The sequence below is a fragment of the Indicator indicator genome, chromosome 1 (assembly GCF_027791375.1).
Source record: "Indicator indicator isolate 239-I01 chromosome 1, UM_Iind_1.1, whole genome shotgun sequence".
Classification (NCBI taxonomy): domain Eukaryota; kingdom Metazoa; phylum Chordata; class Aves; order Piciformes; family Indicatoridae; genus Indicator; species Indicator indicator.
This window is the reverse complement of record NC_072010.1, coordinates 63008930-63033301: the sequence shown is the minus strand read 5'-3', so window position 1 is coordinate 63033301 and position 24372 is coordinate 63008930. Positions and strand designations below refer to the sequence as shown.

General features: G+C 40.0%; 1 protein-coding gene across 1 annotated transcript in view; it reads right to left on the bottom strand.

Annotated features, from left to right (window-relative positions):
• MYO16 (myosin XVI) overlaps positions 1 to 24372 on the bottom strand; it is a 294040-nt gene that overhangs the window by 186287 nt on the left and 83381 nt on the right. The window contains exons 6-9 of the mRNA XM_054383685.1: positions 23554 to 23679; positions 9854 to 9929; positions 8812 to 8965; positions 1974 to 2124 (exon numbers count right to left, since the gene is read on the bottom strand). Of these exons, the coding sequence (XP_054239660.1) occupies positions 1974 to 2124; positions 8812 to 8965; positions 9854 to 9929; positions 23554 to 23679 (507 nt within the window). The remainder of the gene's footprint in view (positions 1 to 1973; positions 2125 to 8811; positions 8966 to 9853; positions 9930 to 23553; positions 23680 to 24372) is intronic.

Genomic DNA, 24372 nt, shown 5'->3' with positions numbered 1-24372 from the left:
CTATTTTCATTCGACAAAACATGGGAATTCATTAGTCTACTAAAATTCAACTATTTTCTGAAGTGAGTAAACCTTTGTATCCTGTTTTGTCCATAAGAGCACCACACTATCTGCAAAGTTATGTACAATGTACAATTATTTTGTAATGCAACTAGTCATTTTAAAACACACTGAAATAACAGAGTTTCTAACCTATCCCTTGTTAGTGCTGGTTTCCCAGACAGGACTGTCCCTGCTTATTTAATTTCCAAGCGAGCATCAGACTTACTCAACAACCTTTGGCAAGGTTTGTAGTGTCTACTGCTTCTAGCAGATCACAAGATGCACATTCCTTCTAGTTCGTTTAGGGCAAACTTTCACAGTGTTTTCTGCAGAAATTTCTCAGCTAAAGGAGCTAAAAGAAACCTTTAATTCTGCTGTGTTGTCCTTGAATCATAACTGTTCTGGGAATTTCCACCAAAATGCAATGAAATGGTACAAGGAGTAAAGTTTTGAAAATCTGCCCTTGGAACACTGAAGATCATGGGGGAGGACAAAACCAGTATGAAGACCTCTGGTTGCTCTTTCTCACCTGGAAGATTGGCTGTTCTTCTTCCGATCACTTTCTGCATATGTTTTTCTCCACAAATTATAAAGCAAAAGTTTAGCCTACAGATAATGTAAGTCTGAATAATTTTAGGCAGGTTGATGCTAAAACAGAATCAGGTGGAATGATGTATGTTCTTGTCCACACTCCTGTTAACACTCATAAGCAAGTGATAGTCTCAGTATGGCCCTGAGAAGACACGTTCATCTCGCTACAATTCTAGGAGGGTTCCTCCACATAGGGTTACATGCATTTACTTTTCTGACCTGCAGCACTTCTCTTTTGGAATGACTGTTTTAATCACATTGCTGCACCGTCAGCAAGGTCATAAATTGTATAACATGAAAACAAGATGTAAGCCAAGTTCAAAACATTTTGTGGTATCTTCTGACTGATTAGGGCACTGAATGCTCTAGGGGATTCCAAAGCTGGGGACTTGCAGAGATGGACTCATCTGATTGACATTTGAATTCCCATGATGAACACACTAAAAAAAAAGTAGTAACGTGTGCATGCTTCTGCCAAGGCAGTTATGCAGGGTGTTTTTTAGAACTGAACTAGGTTTAAAAGTAATCAGCGTCCTGCTGCTTTGTTATGCTTCAAATTCACAGAAAATTATTTTAAATGGAAGCTCTCCACTCCACCCTTCCAATTCTAAAGTAGTTTTTTCTTAAGTGTACATTCTCAAATGTATGTAACAGAAAATAAAATGTCATTTACCCCCCCAAAAAATCCAAACACAAGTATTTAGGTCCTAAACATTCAAAGTTAGGACATGCCAGATTTACAAGCAACAGATAATTGCCTCCTTTTGCATTTACCCTGTACACTGAATGAGACTGATTCTGTGGAAAAAACTGTAAAGGAGTTCCAAATAATCATTCCTTGTATACTAATGCATTAGCACAATAAAGGGAGGTAACACTGCAGTTGTAAATCTGGCAAATCCTTTCTTTAAACTAGGGTCAACTTATTTTGCAACATAATATTCCTTAGACATTCCTTTTTTTTCCCCAGTCTCCCAGGTTGTGTTTCTTTCCTTTGTAAATTGAAGTTGGAGACAAGAGCAAGCTTTGGGCACTGCTAACAGTTGTCTCTCCCCTGTTGTGAACCATGAATAGAGTTTGAGAAGCTCTGAGCCCTCCAACTGCCACAGCTCCTGACCTGTCATCAGTAGCTGGCAGGAAGCAGCTGTTCAATTTGCAGAGGGAAGTCTCCACAGGGTCAGACTGATTTCAGGGAGTGATCAAGGAGACAAGGCACCACAGGGCAGATGATATTGCTGTGTGGTGAAGGGAAAAATACTACTACGGTCCTTGGCTCCATTAAGTTTACTATTTCCAGTCTTGTGCCCTAACAAACACTTCAGGAAACCGCACGTCCTTACCTGTTCAGGTTTGGTTGTAGTGTTCACAGCGACATTTTCAGATGTACTGTCTTGAGATTGCTGCTTACATAAGCCTTTAGATGCATCTTTAAACATAGTGTCTTTCTCCAGCAAACTGTCTTGCTTGGCAATTGGTAAAGCCAGAGGATTGCTAAAAAGAGAATCAATAAACCAATTAGACTCTTTCTGTAGATGCCAAACAAACAAAATATTGCCAAATGTGGGTGGCACACAGAACTGAGAGATACTTCAGGCCTGAAACATGAGTTCCTGGTCACAGTACAAAATAGAAATTGGTGAGAAATAAATGTTCACATAGGTTGATCTGTTCCCAAACACACAGAGCAGAACACTGACTTAAAATTCACGTTTAGGCATATCATTTGTGCAGCAGCCAAACTGAGCAAGACAAAGAGAATATGCATGGATCTGTTTTTGACAGCACTCGCTAGCAAATCAATAGCCAATTCTGAAACTGAATTTAAAATACATAATTAACCTATGCAATGTTGTTTTGAAAAATATTATGTTTTAAAATAATTCAATACAGATATTGCCATTGTGTTAATAAAACTAAATTCCAACACTTCATAGCTTACTTTTAATCTGCCGATATCCAGGATATATTCTATGACCAAAAGCAGCTCTGAATTTGTGATGTGCTAATACAAACCACAAGAAAACAGCAGACTCCTAAATTTATTGCAGCAATACACAGTACTCTTCATTCACATAAAAGTTAAATCTATTCTTACAGACATGGAGGTATTTTATCTACTGACCCTTCAGAACATATCACACTTCTGAAAAACAACACTGCCAAAATCTTGCATAGTTTTGGTAGTGGTGTACATTAGGGAATTAGTGAGGAATCAGTCTCAAGATCTGAGAACACATCTTAAAAACCAATTGCCTGGGCTCTGACAGTGCAAATGAGAAAATCTCATGAAGCATACAGCAGCTCTTTGCCAAAATGTCAGCGTAACTTCTTTGCAAGGAAATGTGGATTTAATGTGTGAATGTGGGAATAATGCATTCCACTATGGGATAAAGCCCAGATGCCAAACTTAATTTAAACAAAAATAAAAATTTAAAAAAATACCATTTTTACTCAAAGTTACTTTCTTTTGATGAAGCCCTCAGTTGCCAAGCATTGAAGGAATTATTTTTAACATTTCGTAATTAAATATACACAATTTCCTTCCTAATTATCTTTTGCTGCAGACATGCAAAATGTCTAGAGGAACACTAATGAAAATAAAAATTACTATTTACTGCTTTCATTGACATAAAATAATTTGCCATATGTTTATTTCCCAAACGTCACATGGACAAAAAATTCCAGCTGGCTTTGCTTTTTTTCTTGATTTGGACTGAAAACCAGAAAAGTCATTATCCAGCTGTTTTCATGATCTTGGCAATCAGGTGTCATAGCATAAGATATATCAGCGTTAGCTTGTAGAAGAAATTAAATAGCTGTGACAAACACAAGCAGAAATGACTAATACTACTTCACATTTTACTCAGAATCGTAATTGAACAAAATATAATTAAATATAAAATTTTAAGTAGTCTTTTGCTATTGTCTAAAATTGCTCACAGAAAAAGAGATGACAGGTTTAAAGAAAAGCCTACATTGGATGAATTCAGGTATCATACACTGAAGTGCTGACATTCATTACTTTTTTATTATTTCTGTGATATTTCTTTTAAATTCTGAAGATCCAGGACTTTTTGTTGCAAAGTTGAACTGTACCCATTTAATCTTACCCCTGTTGTCTTAATTATAAAACACACATTAAAAACACTTCTTAAAATTCAGCTATAAACTCCTTGCAACCAAATAAACAGTTCAAGTACCAGAAAAGATAATTGGAATGGAAGTCACAGCAAAGAGTAGGGAAAAAATGGGGACTACTGTTTCCACAAGCGCATTTTGAACTTAAGAGGACCATAATAACACGATCTACCAGGTGTGTTCCCATGTATAGGAGAATAGCCTTTACGTTATGTGCATTTGTGAGATATTAATTGAATTTTTATGTGATGGAAATGCTGACAGAATTCATATTGCAAAAAAAGCAAATGCTTACATGAAAGAAAAAGCATACTATAATTATACAAACAGTTCATTATGACTTGGGTTCAAGAATACACTGCGAAAATGTTTCCAGAAAAGTGTGACATTTCAGAAAAATATTTCTGTTAACATTCATACGTATTTCTATTACTTACAAGATGAAGTCAAGCAATGCTGTTGAAAGCTGAACTGCAGGATAGTACAAGGGAAGACTTATGTTAATATAGGCAAGTGAATTAGCATGAACTGCCTTTTTAAGGAAAATTAATGGATAATTCATAGATAATTAGCCACAATGGGAGACTTAAGCCAAAATAATTTTGCATAATAGACAGGTAGGTGGGCTATCTTGGGTAATCTTATTGAAATAAAGTAGGATTGTTGCTACTGGCATATCTAACTGGGAGAATTCTTGCGTGTTATATGGAGGAGTAGTCTTTTAAATTTTTAGGTGCATTAACCATCTGACAGCACCAAGCTGAGTGGTGCTGTCAATAAGCTAAAGGGTCAGGTGTGGTGAAGGCACCATAAGCCCAGAATTATGCCCCAAATACTGGAAAACTTGTCCCAACATGTTTGGGCACATCCCCCCTTCCACCCTCCTTTCCGGAGCGGGTACTCAGCCCAGAGCTGAAGTGGACAAAGGCCCAGGCACCAGCCAGATGGCAAAAACAATCCCAAACTGCCTTCTAAGGGGCAAACAACTACATGCACCCATTGCATGGGATGCTCGTGCTCCTGCCAAGTAAGGGAATAATTCTAGCTTCATGCTTTCTATAGGCTAAAGATGAGTGTTGACAAGAGTGCCTTTTGGCCAAATCCAGCCTCGAGAAACTTAAAAGTATCACCCCAACTTGTAAACAAGTCACTCTCTCTTTGCCTGAGCTCTGTAAGCTCTCTCTTTGCTACCAAGCCTTTGCTATTAAGCTCATTGCTACTGCTTCTATCAAGCTCCACTCGCAAGCATACTAGTGGCTTCTGCAGTACGGAGAGAAGCCAGCACCTGGGAAGGGCTGTCGAGCCTCAGTTTACCCAAGGAATCTGCAAAGGAGAGTCCATCACTGAAGCTACAAGCAGCCAGTGCTGTATTGCCAGTCCCACTGGATCAGAAGAGAGCCTGCCGTGTCTCAAAGAGGACTGGACTACCGAGGGTAAGCCTTAGTCCAGAGGGGAGGACTAGCCCGAATCCTAGCAGTCCAAGCGTCTGCCATAGGCACGAGCAGCAGACTGACAAGCCTCAACCTTGTGTGTCAGCTCGTGAAACAGGAGCAGCACCCTGCTGCTCAGGAACAGCGCCCAGCCACATTCTATGTGACCTCGCTCCATTCGCGGGAGCGAAGGGAGCCGCTATCTGAGCCTGCTCGGCAGCCCTGTAATGCCAGGGTAACTCAAAGCCGGTACCACTCCGAGAGAATCCCGCCAGCTCCTCTGAGCCAAGCAAGGAGAAGCCGCTGCTCTACGCAGCCGTGCTGCTTCCCTGGGGCTGCCCCTGCTGGCACCAAAGCCCACTGCAGTGCGGGCCGAGCCCAGACAGGCAGGTCACTGCTGGGCCGACTCCCGGAGGGTCTGGTCCCACCTGCCACAGCGCACGATTTGAGACGTCCAAGCCCACCCACAGGGAATCGTCATCCCGCCCCACCGGGATGACCCTACCAGAGCCGCTTCCCTGGTAGCTGCAGCCGCACCATGGGACCGCCCAAATCCTTTCCAGGGAAAATCTGCCGACGGCAAAAGTCTGTGTTCATCCCCCCTCACCATTCGTGGGAGGAGAAAGCGGCCCCCACCGTCACCACCCAGAGGGAAGCCCCAGTGTGGGGCACCAGCAGTTTTCAGCTGCAGCCTCAGCCCCAGGAACCCCACCCTGGAAGAGACCAGGCCTGAAGCCAGCCCCAGCCAGGGAGCAGGCTGACTGCATATCAATGCAGCCTAATTAGCTACAAACAAAAGACACAGTGTATCTTTCACATGCTTTCCACAAGCTAACCTTCAGTTTAAAGCCCCCGCCCAGCTTGCTTAACATTCCTAGCTTAAGCCTCTGACACTTGTAACTCTTCTCGCTAGATAATTACGCTGCAGTGTCTTGTCGAGTCGCCATCTGGTGGACAAGCGGTAGAATTGCACCCATCGTTTCTTGAATCGAAATTAATTCTGTAAATATTCTAATTGGGTTCAAATTGTACATACGAGACCAGTTATGGGATATATAGCACAATCGCGCACTAGAACCTGTATGTAAAATAGTGATTAATTGGTTATTAATAATTTAAATAATAAAAATTAATTTTCATAATTCATAATCAATAACCTCTTTATCACAACAGGATGTTATCCAGAGGGACTTGGACAAGGTGGAGAGGTGGGCCCAGCTGAACTTCATGAGGTTCAACAAGAGCAAGTGCAGGGTCCTGAACGTGGGCTGGAACAATATTCATTATCAATACAGTCTGGAGGATGAGGTGATAGAAAGCAGCCCTGTAGAAAAGGATTTGGGAGTTCTAGCAGATGAAAAGCTGAACATAAGCCAACAGTGTGTGCTTGTAGCCCAGAAGGCAAATTGCATTCTGGGCTGTATCAAAACAAGAATGGCCAGATTGAGAGAGGTGATCCTGCCAATTTACTTTGCTCTAGTAAGACTACAGCTGTAGTACTGTGTCTGGCTCTGGAGCCCTTAACAGAGGAAGGACATGGATGTGATGGAGAACAGAGGAAGGACATGGATGTGATGGAGAGGGTCCAGATGAGGGCCACGAAGATGGTTGGGCAGCTGGAACAAAGACAGGCTGAAGGAGCTAAGGTCATTTGTCCTGGAGAAGAGAAGGTGCCAGTGAGACCTAATAGTGGCCTTCCAGTACCTGAAGAGGGCCTACAAGGCTGGAGAAGGACTGTTTACAAAGGCCTGTGGTGATAGGAGGAGGGGCAACGGCTTCAATCTAGAGAAGGGCAGCTTTAGATTGGATGTCAGGAACAAGTTTTTTACCTGAAGGTGGTGGAACACAACACTGGAACAGGTTTTGGGTTTCACTACTGAAAAGGCATGATACTACAGAGCTGAGATAACTAGCTTTGAAATTATGCCTGATTATCAGGTGACTAAATTAAGATAAATGGATTTCTATGCAAAAACGAACTCCGCAAACAGTGTGGTATGGTTCATTCACAATTTTCCACATTTTCCATGGTGATAATGGAGTCATGCATGGGCAAAACACACCTAAGGTCTCTAAAACCTTTAAGAACAACTCTTCTGCTAGGCATCATTACAGAGTTATGAGAATGACCTGCCTCTGACTTTCTGGTATTATGACTTCTATCAATAACTAAAAATAAATTATCTTCATGTTTCAGAAACTAAAGTTTTAGTTTTATACCTCGAAATTCATTTTTTTTTCCAGTCAAAAGACAATTAGAGGCCACAAATTCAGGAGTATGATTTAAATTATTGAAACAGTGGGTTAGACTAGAGGATTGCTTATTTCATAAGGACTTAAAAAGCATAAGAAATTAATAATTCCATAAGAATTAGTGTGCTAAACCCAGCTACGTAAATTAGTAACTCTAAATCACGAGGCAGAAGCAAAGCACACTATGATACTGTATTTACTGTCCATGAAATATGCAATCTTTACTAAATATAAACATATTCCATGGAATCCTGAATGTAACAGATTGATCGTTTCATGACAATTGTTCATTTCTTCCAGATTTTAATGTATGAAAATACATTCTGCAGACCATAAATTGTAATTATTATGAAAGGGAAGCATATACATATATTCTCTGTCTCTTTATAAGAAGGTGTTGGGTTTGAGACTTTTTCTCACATGCTCTCCCTTCCAGTGACTGTTACAGAAAAATTAATGTTAGTATTTCACAAGCTTATGCAACCAACATGCTTCAAATGTACAGTAACTGCCTACTGTTTAAAGACATTATCTGTAGCCTTAAAAAGGCACTTGGATCACTGTATCTGGAAATAAGAATTTGAGGAATCAGTAAGTTTGCACTACCATAAACCATTAATGCTTCACACCTATTTTAAAGCTCTTTTCACATATGCATGACACAGTCTTCTCTTAAGAGTCAAAAGAAAATACAAAAGGATCAAAATAAACAATTTAAGACACAAATTGAATCTGCAGTTCAACACCAAATTTTAAGTTCACACTGCTAAATTCTACTTAATTACACTTGAATTTTATTCAATACAAATCTAAGTACAAATTCATTACTGCCCGGAGCTGTTTCATTTAATCTGTGATTGAAGGACTTGTCCTTGCTTCTTTTTTAGACAATGGTAATAATATTCCCATCTACCTGGATAAAAGGATTCTTAGGTCTACAAGTATTAACCTCTAATAATTCTGTTACTGCAATCCCAGATAATTTTCTGGCTATTATAATAATGTATTTTATTACTTACAGTCTATATTTATAGAATGAAGGTTGACAGAAAGATATGAGAAATACAAGCACAAAAGATGATTCAGCAGATTTCCAAAATGAAGGATTTACTTAACCCATCAAATCACACAGAATCACAGATACACAGAATAGATGAAGTTGGAAGGGACCTCTAAAGGGCACCTGCTCCTACCTTCCTGCTCTAGCAGGGACATGAAGTGCTGTTTGCCCAGGACCATGTCCAGATAGGTTTTGAATATCTCCAAGGACACATAGATGGGATTTCTACATTGACAAATACAGTTCAAATGATAGACTGGCCTCAGTGCATCACTCTTTAACAACAGAAGCACTTACAGTTTATTGGAAATTGTGGGCAGATCATGGATGATCTCTTCATATGGCTCTTCTTGAGATAAAGTAGAAACAGCTAAAGGGTCTTTCATTTTCTCCTCCCAAACAATTTCAGCCTTCAGAAGCATTTCCTCAATAAACTCAGAAGCTGCAACATCTAAGACATTGGAACACCAAGATATCAGACAAAGTAAGGAAAGCTCCTTTAAATTAAAATCTCTAAACCAGATTAAGATGAAGATTAAGAATCCAGTTTGATAAAATAAAAAGAATTGCTCAGATATTGATCATAAAATAATACTTGAAATTACTGCAAAATCAAAGGCAATATAAATGCAGCATGGAATTAAGTTGCCATTTGCAAAACCTCAAAACTATTCTCACTGTGTAGTGAACCAAGTAGTACCCAATAATTCATAGGACTTTAGGAAAACAATACAACAGTTTTCCATTCTGTGTTTCAATGAGAATGTGTACTTACATCTTTTTCAACCCTTTTAGCATTTCTACAGACTAGACTTATATGTCTTGCACATACAGCAGTGCACATCACTTGTGTCTGCAAGCCAGAAATACAGTTAACTCAACTGGGTTAATACATACATAAATACATACTAAGTGTGGTTAGCTAGCTGTATAGCTAGATTACCTCAGTTTGGACCATAGCCTTGGACACAAATAGAAGGAGGCATGTACCTAACCACAAATGCCTTTTCTGAGGTTAAGTGAATGTATTTGTAGGTGGCACATTATTTGAAGCATAATGTGACAGCATTTCCTACAGTACTGGGCTCCTTCTTCATTTTATCCTAGGCATGGAAGGTTGAACAACCCATGTGTTTCTTCTTTTCAACACTGGTATCTGGTATTATTGATGTTGATCTCAATTCACTTCCAACCCAGTAGAATCTGTAATTCTACAGAGTATATAAACTATATGTATACACATATATGTGTGCCTCTGTGTGTATAACTAAGAAACGAAGGAGGAAAGAAAACAGTGTCACAGCAACTAGTACATACATAAAACAGGATTTTCACCTACCTGAAGGCTTTTCATTATTGCAGTTAAGAAGATTGGGATTTGCCCAGTGCACCAAGAGCAGTTTCACAAGGTTGGCCTAAAATGGGCAAAACCAGAGGTGCTTGAAATGTCAGAAGTAGGACAGTGGAAGTATGCCTGTCATTCAGTTAATTCATTCGTTCCTGCACTAGAGGAAACCATATGACAAAACCAAGGTAACACCTCCAAAACCCAGCCTTCTGGAGCTGCTACACACGCTTGCATAAATCTCAAGTGGAAGAATAAAATACAGTTCTCAGTGTACCCTCAGCATAACTCCACCCCAAGTCTCCCTCTGTCCTTACATGTGTAAACAAATATGCATTAATAAGCAAAAAACTCTAACCCTCCATCATCACCTGTCATGATTTAGATCACAAATACTTCTTTATGCCTAACTAATTTAACAACTGTGTGCTATCACTGCCAAAGGAGCCTAACTCACAGCCATCAAGGAAGTAAATCTGTTCTCTGTCAGCAGTAGAAGCCAGTCTTATGTTTACCAAATCCATTTAATTTAAAGTAATGGTAGCAATTACAGTACAGAGCAGGACAGAGTATCATGTAATCAAGAGGTCTAAAATATATTTTTCAGTTCCTGCAAGAATCCTGCAAGCAACTGTTCTCAGTGAGCTCTTTAGCACTGCACTAAAGTTGCTTGGGATATTTCTCCATCAAAGCTTGAAATAATATCTACCCTGATAAATTTGTTGGTCAGAAAGGAGTAAGAAACTGTATAAACTCAACAAAACCCCTAGGCAGAACATATGAAGTACCACTGGTTGTACCATTACAGTCAATTTGCAGTCTTCACCACTAAGTAAGATGCCCTACCTCCACAATCATATGAACCTGTTTTCAAATGCTCATAAGGCTAAACTTCACTGGGTTGGAAAAATGCAAGTTTAACTCATTGTGTGGCTTCTATTAGGCAGTTTGCTAGGACTGCTGCCCATGAGCACCTATGATTTAATTTTTTTTTCTAAATTAGGCAGAAAAATAAATCAATCAAAAAAATGAAGCACTTCTGGGAGCAGAGTATAGAAAAATATACTGCTTGACCTCCAATCCTTGTATGATCTGAAGATTGTATTAGGCAGAAAAAAATCTGTAGGCTGAAAACATTCCTTTTGTTGTCTGGTTGGAAAACTGTCAAAACTTAATCATGTTTCAAACCTTTGAAAAAATCAGCCAGCAGATGCTTACAAGATAGTTTTTTTATCATAACAGATAAAAAAAAAAATCTTTGTTAGTATGGTCCATTGTAGGCATATATATTAGTCTAACCACTATCAGTGGCTCTGATTATAAACATCTACTTAGATATTTAAAAGATTTGAAATTAAAGAAAAATTAAAAAATCAGAGAAGCAGTTTCAATTTTGTTATTACCATTTTTACTATTATTATCATTACTAACCTTCTGTGACAGAAGTGCTGTACCTTCATGTTAGTCATATATTCAGCAGATGGAATAAATAACAACAGGTAAGTCATGGAGTAATAAAACTCCTTAGAGTAACACTGGAGACTATTAAACTAATGGAATGGGTTGTTAATAGGCACTTTACTAAGTGTCGAGGACATTAAGAAGAAAAGTGTAGGTCAGGAACCTTAAGCTACTGGGGAGTGAAACAAAGAAAACAGAAATCCTAAGAAAGTGATTCTCAACTTTAGGGAGTTAATTATTAAACTATTAGTGTTATTGTGAATTGAGTTTTGAAGATCATATATTTGTTCTCCATTACGTAATAGAAAGCCTGAGAAGACTGAGTCTCCATTAAAGGCAAGTCTCATATGCAAACCTACAAAAAAGAGCAGTATCTTTCAGAGGCTATACAGCATTTTCCCTGCAATTGCAAATCTTATCCACACTACTGCTCTAGACACAGGAAATAATGGCTGACATTCATTAAAGATCTCCCTTCTTAATACAATATAGATGAGGAAGATATATTTTTCTATTCAGGTTTGTTTAAAAAGGGACCAAAACCACCTGTGGTCAGTAAAATGGAACAGATTATAAAAAGCAGGTTGTGGGAATGAGACTAGCAGCAGGGTAGAAAGAGTGTGAGGGGGAAAAATAGAACAGCATGGATAAAAATGCTGAACTTTGCAACTAACAGCATGAAATAAATGAAGTGAAAGGGAAGAATCATAGAATGGTAGGGATTGGAAGGAACCTCTAGAGGTCATCTAGTCCAAACTCCCTGCTAATGCAGATATGCCTAGATCAGGTTGCACAGGCATGTGTCCAGGCAGGTTTTTAAAGTATCCAGAGAGGGAGACACCACAAACTCTCTGGGTAGCCTGTTATGGTTCCCCATCACCCTCCAAGTAAAGAAGTCTCTCCTTAAGTTCAAGAGTCTTGTGTTCTGGTTTGCACCTGCTGCCCCTTAACTGGGCACCACTGAAAAGAATCCAGCCCCATTCTCATGACCTCCATCCTTTAGGTACTTATATGCATTCATAAGATCCTCTCTCAGTTTTCTCTTTTCCAGGCTAAAGAACGCCAAGTCTCTCAGCTTTTCCTCATAAGAGAGATGCTTCAGTTCCCTAATCATCCTCACGGCCTTCCATTGGACCCTCTCCAGCAGTTCCCTGTACCTCTTGAAATGGGGAGCTCAGAACTGGACACAAAACTCCAGGTGTGGCTTCACTAGGGTAGAGAAGAGTGGGAGAAGAACCTCCCTCGACCTGCTGGCCATGCTCTTCTTAATGCACCTCAGAATACCGTTGGCCACGAGGGCACATTTCTCGTTCATGGTGGACTTCTTGTCCACCAGCACTCCCAGGTCCTTCTTTGGAGAGCTGCTTTGGGGAGAGAGGTCAACCCCTAACATGTACTAATGCATGGGGTTATTCCACCCAAAGTGCCAGGACACTACATTTGCCCTTGAGGAACTTCATGAGGTTCCCAATTCTCTTCCCAATTCTCAAGCCTGTCCAGGCCTTGCTTAATTGCAGCACAGACTTCTGATGTGTCAGCAGCTCCTCTCAATTCTGTATCACCAGCAAACATGCTGAGAGTACACTCCGTTCCTTCATCCAAGTAGCTGATGAATATGTTGAACAAGAAGAAAGAAATGGCAAGGAGCCAGGATGTAGGTAGAGAGAGACTAAGCAGAAAATGAAAGAAGAAAGTTACACGCTAAGGGAAAAAACACTGAGATTGAACAAAGGCGATTGGGACCAGAAGCAAGTGGGGGAAAGGGATAAGTATAACAAAAGGGCAGGAAAAAGCTGGTGTGAAGCCAAAGTAGAGAAAAGAGAAAGCTTGGATGAGAAGCAGGGAGAGGAGGAGGGGCAGAAGCTGGCTATGCAAGGAAATTAGGACTGGAATAAGATATGTAAGAAAAGGACATGAAGCCAGGCAAATAAATGGGACAATAAGATAACAATAAAACAAAGAATGGAACGGATTGGAGGCAATGGGACAAATAAGTAGGAATGAACCCTAAAGATTGTGCCTCTTTCATCCACAGACCCTGGAATGGAACCCAGGCTTCCCAAGTGTCACCACCAGCTTTCTGCAGTCTGCATGTTTAATCTCTATGGCCTTTTTAAATCTCTGGAATAGTTCAAGTAAGGAAGGACAACCTAATGCTATTTTCATTTGTCTAAGTGAGTGTCAAATATTACTTAAAAGTTTTTATGCAGCTGAAGTAAAGACTTCAGCAATCTCCACTCTGAGACTGATAACCTAACTTTTCTATTTTTCAATCCACCAGGAAATTAGACAGAGAAAAAAAACCACAAAATAAATAATGTAAAAATACTGTGTGATCTTATGACCAAAGATACTTATAATCTATGTTCCTACAAGCTATATATTAATACTACAGATAGGATCATGAATCTGGCACTTCTCAAAGTTTGTGCCTGAACACTCTTACTTACACTTCTTTTTCATACATATTCTGCAGAAGGATCATTATATTTTACAGCCTCAAGTTGTGTCAAGGAAGGTTCAGGTTGCATATTAGGAAAAACTTTCTTCACAGAAAGGGTTGTCATGCATTGGAATGGGCTGTTCAGGGAGGTGGTGGAGTCACCATCGCTGGAAGTATTTAGAAGATGTGTGGATGTGGTAGTTAGGGACATGGTTTAGTGGCAGTAGCTTAGTAGCTATAGTGGAACTTACGAGCTCTAGGTGAGTGTTTGGACTTGATGATCTCAATGTCTCTTCCAACCTCAACAGTTCTGATTCTATGTCACTATAGCTGATATTTCAAGGAAAATTTAAATTTATATTGATCACTGAGATCCTGCACTAGCCAAATAACTACAGAGTGTACTCAGCGCACATCTCACCTTTAAAAATTTGCATGTGTGGTGAAGGGTGCCTAGGCCCAGAATTATGCCCCAAATATTGCCAAAACTCGTCCCTACATGTTTTGCTCAAACCACTCCCTTCCCCCTCCTTGAGTGAGTAGTCAGACAGAGCTGAATAAACAAAGGGCCAGCCATCACCAAGCTGGGGTAAACAACCCAACCTGCCTTCTTTGGGGTAAACAAGATCACACACTAACGTTACAGGATGCTTGCGCTTCTTCCAAATATGGGCATAATTCTGGCCATATGTTTTGCTGTTGGTCAATGGTGTTTGTCAAGCCTTCGGCTAAATCCAAGCCTCGAGCAAATTATAAATATTACCCAAACTGTAAAGAACTCGCTCTTTTGTGCTGTTCTGCTTTATTGCTTTTGCTTCTGCTTTCGCTCCTTGCACATGCTCTGCCCTCGTGCACATGTTCTGCTTTTGTCTGCAGTTTGGAGAGAAGCCTACTACCTGGGAAAAGCCATCGTGACTCAGTTTACCTGGAAACCAAGAAAGAGTCCTTTGTGTAAGCTGCACTGAAACCACAGCCAGCTTTGTATTGTATCGGCAGTCCTGCCGGTAAGAACAAGCTGCCACTGTGCCTTAAAGGGACAGAAACCCCATTGGTAAGCCTAGCTAGCCAGGGAGAACAGTCTTATGAAGAGAGACTGAGACTCCAGGGGCTGTTTAGTCTTGAGAAGAGAAGACTGAGAGGGGATCTGATCAGTGTCTATATATATCTGAGGGGTAGGTGTCAAGTGGAGGGGGCCAGGCCCTTTTCAGTGGTTCACATTGATAAGACAAGGACCAATGGGTTCAAACTAGAACACAGAAGATTTCACCTCAACATGAGGACAAACTTCTTCACAATGAGAGTGACAAAGCACTGGAACAGGCTCCCCAGGGGGGTTGTGGAGTCTCCTTCTCTGGAGACTTTCAAAACGCACCTGGATGCATTCCTGTGCGGACTACCCTGAATGATCCTGCTTTGGCAGGGGGGTTGGACCCAATGATCTCTTGAGGTCCCTTCCAACCTCTGATATTCTGTGATACTGTGTGATACTGTAATTTTGTACATTGAGGTTGTCCTCAACCCATACATGAAGCTCAAACCTGTGAATGTATTTTCTTATCATTTGGCATTGCATGAATCTAGCTTTTCTTGCCTTAGTGTTCTCTAGCCACAATTATTTTGAATAGTTTACAGAATATATTGAAAGTGAAAGAAAGATATCAAAGGTAGAAATCCCAAAGTGGTCTCTCAGCTTGAGGAAAAGGAGTTTAATCTGACGGGAAATGCTGCTCTTCTACCTGAGTGCAATCACACATGCCAAAAATGAACAAAAAGAGTAAAGAAAAGAGGGTGAGATATGTTTGGATAAAACATTCTCTAGAGGATTTTCTGACTATAAATGAAAGTTTCTAGCTGCTTGACAGGGAAAATACGTATTCTCTGAGTGATTCTTTTTGAAGTGGTGAGCAAGCACCCCATTTTGGCTCTTCTCATTGAAAATCATTGTGGAATGTACTTGCAGAAGTTCAGAAACCTCATCCAAGTATCTGGTATAGCAATGGTTAAACTTGAATGAGAGCAAATATAATTTTCAATAATGAGTTCAAATACCCCATCTACACTGAAGCATACTTTAATGATGGATGTTGATTTTTTTTTCCTATTTCATGCTCAAGATGCACTTAAAGAAAATAAACCAAAACTACAGTTCATAGTTGAGTGAAATGACTACTGTGTTTTGGTGACAATGAGCCAATTAGATTACATAATAAGCACAGAGTTCCTTCTATAATCTGAACAAAATGTTGTGTTTGGATGAACTAACTAGACAAAGGAGTGTGATTCAGTCCAAGCAAACAAGCCAACTAAATGTATGTTAAGGGAGAATATACTTACAGAAAGCAATGTCACACATAAATTTTGAAAATTACACAGGATGCGTATAACATGCTAAGAAATACGAGATAGGTGTCTGAGCTCTCTAAACAATTGTTTTTTGGGGATACTTCCAATTTATTAATGGGAATAAATCCTTGGTAATACAGGAGCTACTCTTGAACAGTCAGCAATTCAATCATTCCCTTATCCTCTTTTTGACATCATGAAACTGTTAAGTCTCAAAGCCAGAGGCTGTATTTGTATCGTTAAGTAAGAAGAGTGCAATGGAGCAAGCTTGAGTATCCCTTATAACCAACACTGCTTAGCTGTTAGCTTTGATCCTGACTCTGCCTTAGACTACTCTAACCAGCTCTCTACAAACAAGACTAATATCTATAGCAGAAACTAGCTCTAAACAATATATACATGAGCCAAAGTGTTGTCTGGCTTAAACTCTAGCCTTCTTTTGTTTAGCAATTTAACAATTTAGATATAGGCAGCATCCTCCAAGGATGAAATGTTAGGAGAGGCAGTGTTTAAGCGACTAAGGAGTCAGCTCTGACCTGCATGTACCCGATAGCTGGTTTGAAAGGTGAAGTTTCTGTGATAAACAACAAAGAAACAGCTTGTGCCTGGGAACTGAGCCAAAGCACCTAAGGCAAATGTCAGAGCTGCAGTCTATTCCCACCATGGGGAGGGCAAGTGTGTGCTCTCCTGATCACAGCCGCCTGGAAGATGTCCAGTGGGGACAGCACTACCAATGCCAGATTACTAGCTGCTCACAAAGTGATTGCTGTGCTGAATTCAAATTAAGGGGCCAGCCTGAGAAATACAAAGTCCCCCTTCCACAGCTGCTATCAGTGTCAGCATGGGCAGTGTGGTACACAAGTAAAGATTCGTGCCCCACTCTGGTGCGCACGGGCAGCAGCCACGTATATACCAGCACTCCCTGTGCACTCCAGCGGTGATTCTTCACGTTAGGCAAAACAAAGCTTTGACTAAGCTGTAACTGACTACATTTGGTTGAGAAGAATTCTATCCTAAATAAGGCTGGTTTTGCCATTATTGAGGTACCTCTATAAGCCAGGTTTTGATTATGAAATGTGGGTGTGATGTCTTTCACGTGCTTAGCTTACCCAGCATAATGTACTTTTGCTCCAATAATTTATCATATAGTTTACTGTGGAAGTTGGGGCAATAAGCTTTCCATAATCCACTTACACTGTGTATTAATTTAGAACTTGAGATTTGCAACAAGAAGCTTGCAGTGTCTTTATTCCTTACAAGTTTCTTCCTGTACACATGAAAATTAATTTTTTTCTCACTATATTCTTTTTTCTCCAGTACCATATCTGTTATTGTTATGGTCTTAAAAATAGGCTAAACATTGTGGAGTTTGGGGTTTTATTTCTTTGTTTGTTTTCATTTTGTGTTTAGGGGGCTTTTTGTGGCTTTTCTTGTTTTGGTTTGGTATTTTTGTGGGTTTTGAGTGGAGGGTGGTTTGCTTGTGTTTTTTTTTAAATTTAATTTAATTTTATTTATTTTTATTTTGTGTATTTTCAAACATAAAACTTTACATGTATAGAGCTCTGGCCCTTTAACTGAGTCAGGATGCCACCCTAAAACACTGTAACAGTTTCTTCATAAGACTATCACTATTCAAATGTTTTCATCATTTAATATGCAAATTGTATGTATGTTAGGTTTACAATATAAAATAGTTCAAAACCTAAATGTGTAATTTGTATAACTAATGCAAGTGCATTTTATTAAGGCATGTAGCTTCTCCAAATGAAAAATATATCTGAATTGGTAAATATTTTGTAGGTATTTTAAAAAAAATAAAATCTATCTATCCTTATAGCTTATGGAATATAATTATTAATTATATATTGGATGAGGTTTGGCTGCATGTATGGCAGGAGCAGTGCTAGTGAACTGCTAAAGAGCAATGGTTTAGAATGGGGTTTGTGAAAGTACAAGACAAGAAAAGGCTATTTTTCTGTTCAGATGCATTTCTGGAAGGAAAGAAATCCTCTAAAGAACTGAAAAGAACATCCAATTTAAACCAAATAGGTTTTTTTACAGTCTTCTAGTTGAACATACAGATTTATCACTCCAGTGAGACTTTTCAAACACACTGCTACGAGTTATGTGTTACATGAGAGCGAAACTGTAAGGCTTGAAGTCCAGAGTATAAACTAATTACTTTCCCAGGAGAAACTAATATTTTTTGCTTAGAAATAAATATTTGCTCATAAATACTTTTCAACTGAAAACAGACCAGCCAAATCATGTCTTGCTAAGGTTATTCCCATTCTGCTGTACTACCTTTTCCCAAAAGAGTAAAACGCTTTTCTTTTTGTGTTTAATTAATTAATCCAAATGGAATTATAAATATGATATGCATGTGAATTCATAATAAGGCTAAGAAATGTTTAAAAATCATGTTCATAAAAAAGTAACTCTTAAAAACACCCTGATGGCTTAGCTAGTCGATAAAATATTTTCCCTGATATCTAATAAATTTCTCTTGTAAAGGAATTAAAATTATTTACTTGCTTCTTGCAAACAAAATCCTTATAAAAGCTGGTAAATTATCTATAATAATAATAATAATAAGGTATCTCCAAATTGCATTATTCATTAACACTACTAAAGGAAGACACACTATCACTTGAAAGGAAACTCTACAAGGAGTGGAGGAAAGGACAGCTGGAATGGGGGCTATATAAGGAAGCTGCCCGAGCAGCAAGAGACCTGGTTAGGAAAGCCAAAGCACAGTTTGAATTCCATCTAGCCAGGGAGGTTTAAAGGGAACACTAAGAATTTCTACAGGTATAAAATGGTAAAAATAAGACTAGGGAAGGTGTGGGCCCCCTCAGAAAGGAAACAGGTGAAATGGTCACAAGTGACGTGGAAAAGGCTGAGGTTCTCAACGGCTTCTTTACCTCAGTGTTCACTGGAAAGGCCACAAGCCACACTCCTGGAATAGTCATGGAAGATAATAGCAGGGACCAGGAGGAAGAACTGCACATCATAAGTGAAGATCAGGTTCGTGATCAACTGAAGAACCTGAAAGTGTTCAAGTCCATGGGACCCGACGGGATACACCCACGGGTACTGAGAGAGCTGGCAGATGAGGTTGCTAAACCAGTCTCTATTATATTCCAAAAGTCCTGGCAGTCTGGGGAAGTCCCCACGGACTGGAAAAGGGGAAACATTACTCCATTTTCAAAAAGGGTAAGAAGGAAGAACCAGGGGACTACAGACCAGTCAGTCTCACCTCTGTGCCTGGTAAGATCATGGAGCAGATCCTCCTGGAGGCACTACTGAGACAGAAGAATAGTGAAGAGATGACTGGGTACAGTCAGCATGCCTTCACCAAGGGCAAATCCTGCCTGACAAACCTGGTGGCCTTCTATGAACAGGTCAGAACATTAATAGATGAGGGCAGAGCAACTGATGTCATTTACCTGGACCTGAGCAAAGCCTTTCACACTGTCCCACACCACATCCTGGTCTCCAAACTGGTGACACATGGGTTTGATGGGTGGACCACAAGATGGATACAGAACTGGCTTGATGGCCACACCCAAAGAGTGGCTGTCAATGGCTCCATGTCCCAGTGGAGGCCAGTGACAAGCGGAGTCCCTCAGGGATAAGTCCTGGGACCAGTCTTGTTCAACATCTTTGTTGGTGACATGGACAGAGGCACTGAGTGCACCCTCAGCAAGTTTGCTGATGACACCAAGCTGTGTGGTGCAGCAGACACACTGGTGGGAAGGGATGGCATCCAGAGGGACCTTGACAGGCTGGAGAGGTGGGCCCATGACAACCTCATGAGGTTCAACAAGACAAAGTGCAGGGTCCTGCATCTGGGTCGAGGCAATCCCAAGCATAAATACAGGCTGGGCAGTGACTGGCTGGAAAGCAGCCCTGAGGAGAGGGACCTGGGGGTGCTGGTGGACGAGAAGCTCAACATGAGCTGTCAGTCTGCACTTGCAGCCCAGAAAGTCAACCAGATCCTGGGCTGCATCAAGAGAAGTGTGGCCAGCAGGTCGAGGGAGGTGATTCTTCCTCTCTACTCAGCTCTGGTGAGACCCCACCTGGAGTACTGTGTCCAGTTCTGGAACCCCTATTACAAGAGGGATATGGACATGCTGGAATGTGTCCAGAGAAGGGCCACCAGGATGATCAGAGGGCTGGAGCACCTCTCCTATGAGGACAGACTGAAAGAGTTGGGGCTGTTCAGTCTGGAGAAAAGAAGGCTCCAAGGTGACCTCATTGTGGCCTTCCAGTATCTGAAGGGGGCCTACAAGAAAGCTGGGGAGGGACTTTTTAGGCTATCAGGTAGTGACAGGACTAGGGGGAATGGAATAAAGCTGGAAGTGGGGAGATTCAGACTGGATGTGAGGAAGAAGTTCTTCACCATGAGAGTGGTGAGAGCCTGGAATGGGTTGTCCAGGGAGGTGGTTGAGGCCCCATCCCTGGAGGTGTTTAAGGCCAGGCTGGATGAGGCTCTGGCCAGCCTGATCTAGTGTGAGGTGTCCCTGGCCATGGCAGGGGGGTTGGAACTAGATGATCCTTGTGGTCCCTTCCAACCCTGACTGATCCTATGATTTTATGATTCTATGATACTTGCTCTGTATTTTATTAATTTCAGTGAAGAAGAGTACATTGTTACTTCATTTGTTTTCCTCCACATGTACTCATGGTTCAGTATCTAGCACAACTGGTCCCTGGCTTCTCACCAAAAACTCCTGGAACAGTGAGAATCACTGCCATTGTCATCTGAACACAGTTCAAGAAAAGAGACAGCAAAAAGGATCATCTCACAAAACAGCAATCAGAGTTTTTAGAACACTTGAGCCACTTTCAATAACAATTTTTACATGTATAGGTGTTTCAAAAATACCTAAGTTCATGACAAAAAGGAATTTTCCAGTCATACATGGATGGTGTTGCAAACATATATGTGTTACACATATGCAACCAAAGAAAAATTCTTACCTAGTCCTTTAATTGAAGCCCTCCAAGTTCTTTCCAGTAAAAGTAGTGTTTAGGCTTCACGCTAGAAGGGACTTAAAGTCATTGTATCACTACATTAATGGAGTACAAAGCCTGATCTTGCAAGAAATGTAAGAAACAGCAATTCCAGCTCAAGATTAGATCACTGCAATCAGCTTACTTCTGAATAGGAGTTTCCTTACCCTACTGAAGTCTAAACACAGGTAGAGCAAGTGCATGCCTGCCTGCGGTACCACATGAAGATCCAGAGACCAGGGAGGGTAATAAAAGTACAGAACAGCACAGGACAAGATGAGATGAGAAAAATAAAACTACATTACATGCAAAATGTCACCAATGCCTCACTTGCTAACAAAACTTCAGTTCAGTACATTTTTGCAGAAAATTCTTCCCCGTAAATTTAATCTTCCAGAAATAATTGAGGGTACACATCAGGTCATACATGGATAAACTAATGTCTTAATCTATGATGAAATATGCTGAGCTTTCATACCCTGTAAAAGAGCAGATACAAAGCATCTCAATAGGAGAAATCTATCTTCCAGCAGAACTAAACACTCTCAAACACATTTAGATTTATCACTATTTTTACTATCTTCTTAGCTATTTAGTCAACAAAAACAAGAATGCATACAATAAGGAAATATGTGTACACCGTTTTAATGAGCAACAGGAGATAAATCAATACATAAGTAATGAATTGCATTCTTAAATGGTTTTGCAAGCCTAAAAAATATATTACAGATGTAAGTCTTCTAAAGAAGACAGTCTGATAAGTGAATTATTATATATATACATAAGTACTTGAATTACACCTGTCTACCTATATATGTGCTTGCTTTCAATTAGACATTTTGGTATGCTTATTATCTACACCTCACATATGGATCACCTGCAGTAAAAGACTAAAAAACCCAAAAAAGTACATACTAAGGGTGTAGCAAAAGCAAGCTGCATCCCAACTCTTGTATCTCAGCACTTCAGTCTTGTAATTCACAGGATTATTCACATAAGTACCAAAAAAGCAATTGAGATACCAGAAACAGACATGAACAAAATTCCTAGTTCTCTGTAGGCCTTGGCTAGAGATTCAGCTAAATATGTACCGAGATTTGGAACCGAATTAAGATTATCTAACTATGGAGTTCATAATGCAGCAGAAGTCCCTGAGGATTTTTACTTGTATTTATTAGAAAATAACAGATGAAAACCAGAGTCCCATTCAGGATCAACAACTTTTTGTCATTCTGAGTTATGCTTAAAAGCATGCTTAATGGGAATAGAAATCATTATTACAAGATGGCAAAGTACCAAAAAACCAGGGGAATGGATTGACAGCTACAGCTCATAGCATTTTCTGACTAACTCAGTGCATCCCCATTTACAGTGTTAGGAAGGATATCCCTGCCATCAGCAGGAATCTGAGCAAAAGAAAGCAGCTTGCCTTCAGAGTAACACTGGGAAGTTCAATCTTGTGTCTATAGCAGAATCATAGAATCGCAAAATCAACCAGGTTGGAAGAGACCTCCAAGATCATCAAGTCCAACCAATCACTTCACCATAACTAATCAACTAGGCCATGGCACTGGGTGCCTCATCCAGTCTTTTCTTAAACACCTCCAGGGATGCTGACCCCACCTAAACTTCCCCTGTGCAGCCTGAGACTATGTCCTCTTGTTCAGAGCAAGTTCAGTCCTTCCTGGTGGAGGGCAAAGATTGGAAGGGATGAGTTTTCCAGGAGTTGCATCAGAGATCTGACAGGCAAATGGGCAGGAACATGGGAAGCTGAGCTAGGATGCATCACAGAGGTTTTTGGAAGGTATCTGTGTTTAAGTGAAGATTTGTGAGCCATGAGGGGGGTCAATGGGAGCTTGTGGGGAGCTCTCCCAAAGTGGTCATACTAAAAGTCTCACTGAACATGTCTGGGGAGAGTGAAGATGAAGGAAATGGTAAAGGGTAAGATATTAAGAGGCACAAGTCAAGTTTAGGCATGGCCTCCAAATTCCAAACCCAGAGAAACCTTCCACAACTCAGTGACTGACCGGAAGACTTTGAATGAAACTGGTGTGTTAAGTGAATCCTGGACATTCGTTCACAGAAATAGACAGAAAAAAAGGTTAGCTAAAAATAAGTCTGATATCAGAATATAAGAAAAAAGAAGCCAGAAGAAAGTTCTTATTTTGGCTTCCTTTTAAATTTCAGTGCAAGTTAAATATTTGCCGTAGACAAACTGCTATTGATGGCAAATTGATTTTAATGATCTATATTGGGTTGATAGCTTTACAATGTTTATTCTCAATCTCAGACACTAGAGATGCCATCTACGGTACAGGAAACTTTTCATATTAGAATCAGAATAAGTCTTCCTAAATTGAAAGTATTTGCTATTGCTACAGAAGATCACCATAAGGAACAGAGAAGCAGATGAAAAATCATGCCTTACCTGTCCATACTTTGCAGCTAAATGTAGGGGTGTCCAGTGCTGATTATCCACCACATTGAGATCAGCTCCATGATCCAGTATCAGGGATGCAACATTCTTGTATCCATTAGCACAGGCCACGTGCAGCTGCAATATAAATGTATCTTAACAGATTAAAGAACTCAGAAAACCCTGTGATTGCACATCTTGGCTGCCCCACAGACCTAACTGGCTACATGGTGACAAAGACAAATACAACAACAGACTAGAAAACCACTGCAGACTAGAAAACCACTGCAGAATCTTTTTTCATACAATTTCATGCAAACACCATTTCAAACACACTCACAAACTACATGAATCCAAGTAGATTCATACATTTCAACACAGATTGGCCTAGATCGATCTTTCTTTTGTGGTAGTTCAAATATCCCAGATGTAAGCTAACACCTCTTTACTCCAAAATGAATTCATTAACACATAACCAAACCAAGCACATTGATTTTGCAGTACAAAATCAGTCACCAAAAAATGCTTTATCAGTACTGAACGACAGAGATTTTATTTCTCTTATTTATGTTGCTTTCCTTGACACTTAAGTATTTTAAATTGTATTTATGTCAATAATTTTAGTTGATTTTCTTTATCAGCAAACCTTTTTTAAGAGTCTGGAAAAGAGAGAGGGTGGAAAATGCATTAACAGAACAACAGAAATTCAGGTCAGCAGGATCCTCAGGAGGTCAAGTAATGTAACTTTCTGCTAAAGCAGGGACAACTTCAAAGGTAGCAGTGTTTGCTCACAGCTTGTCCTTCTGAGTAGCAAATACAGCATGAGTGATT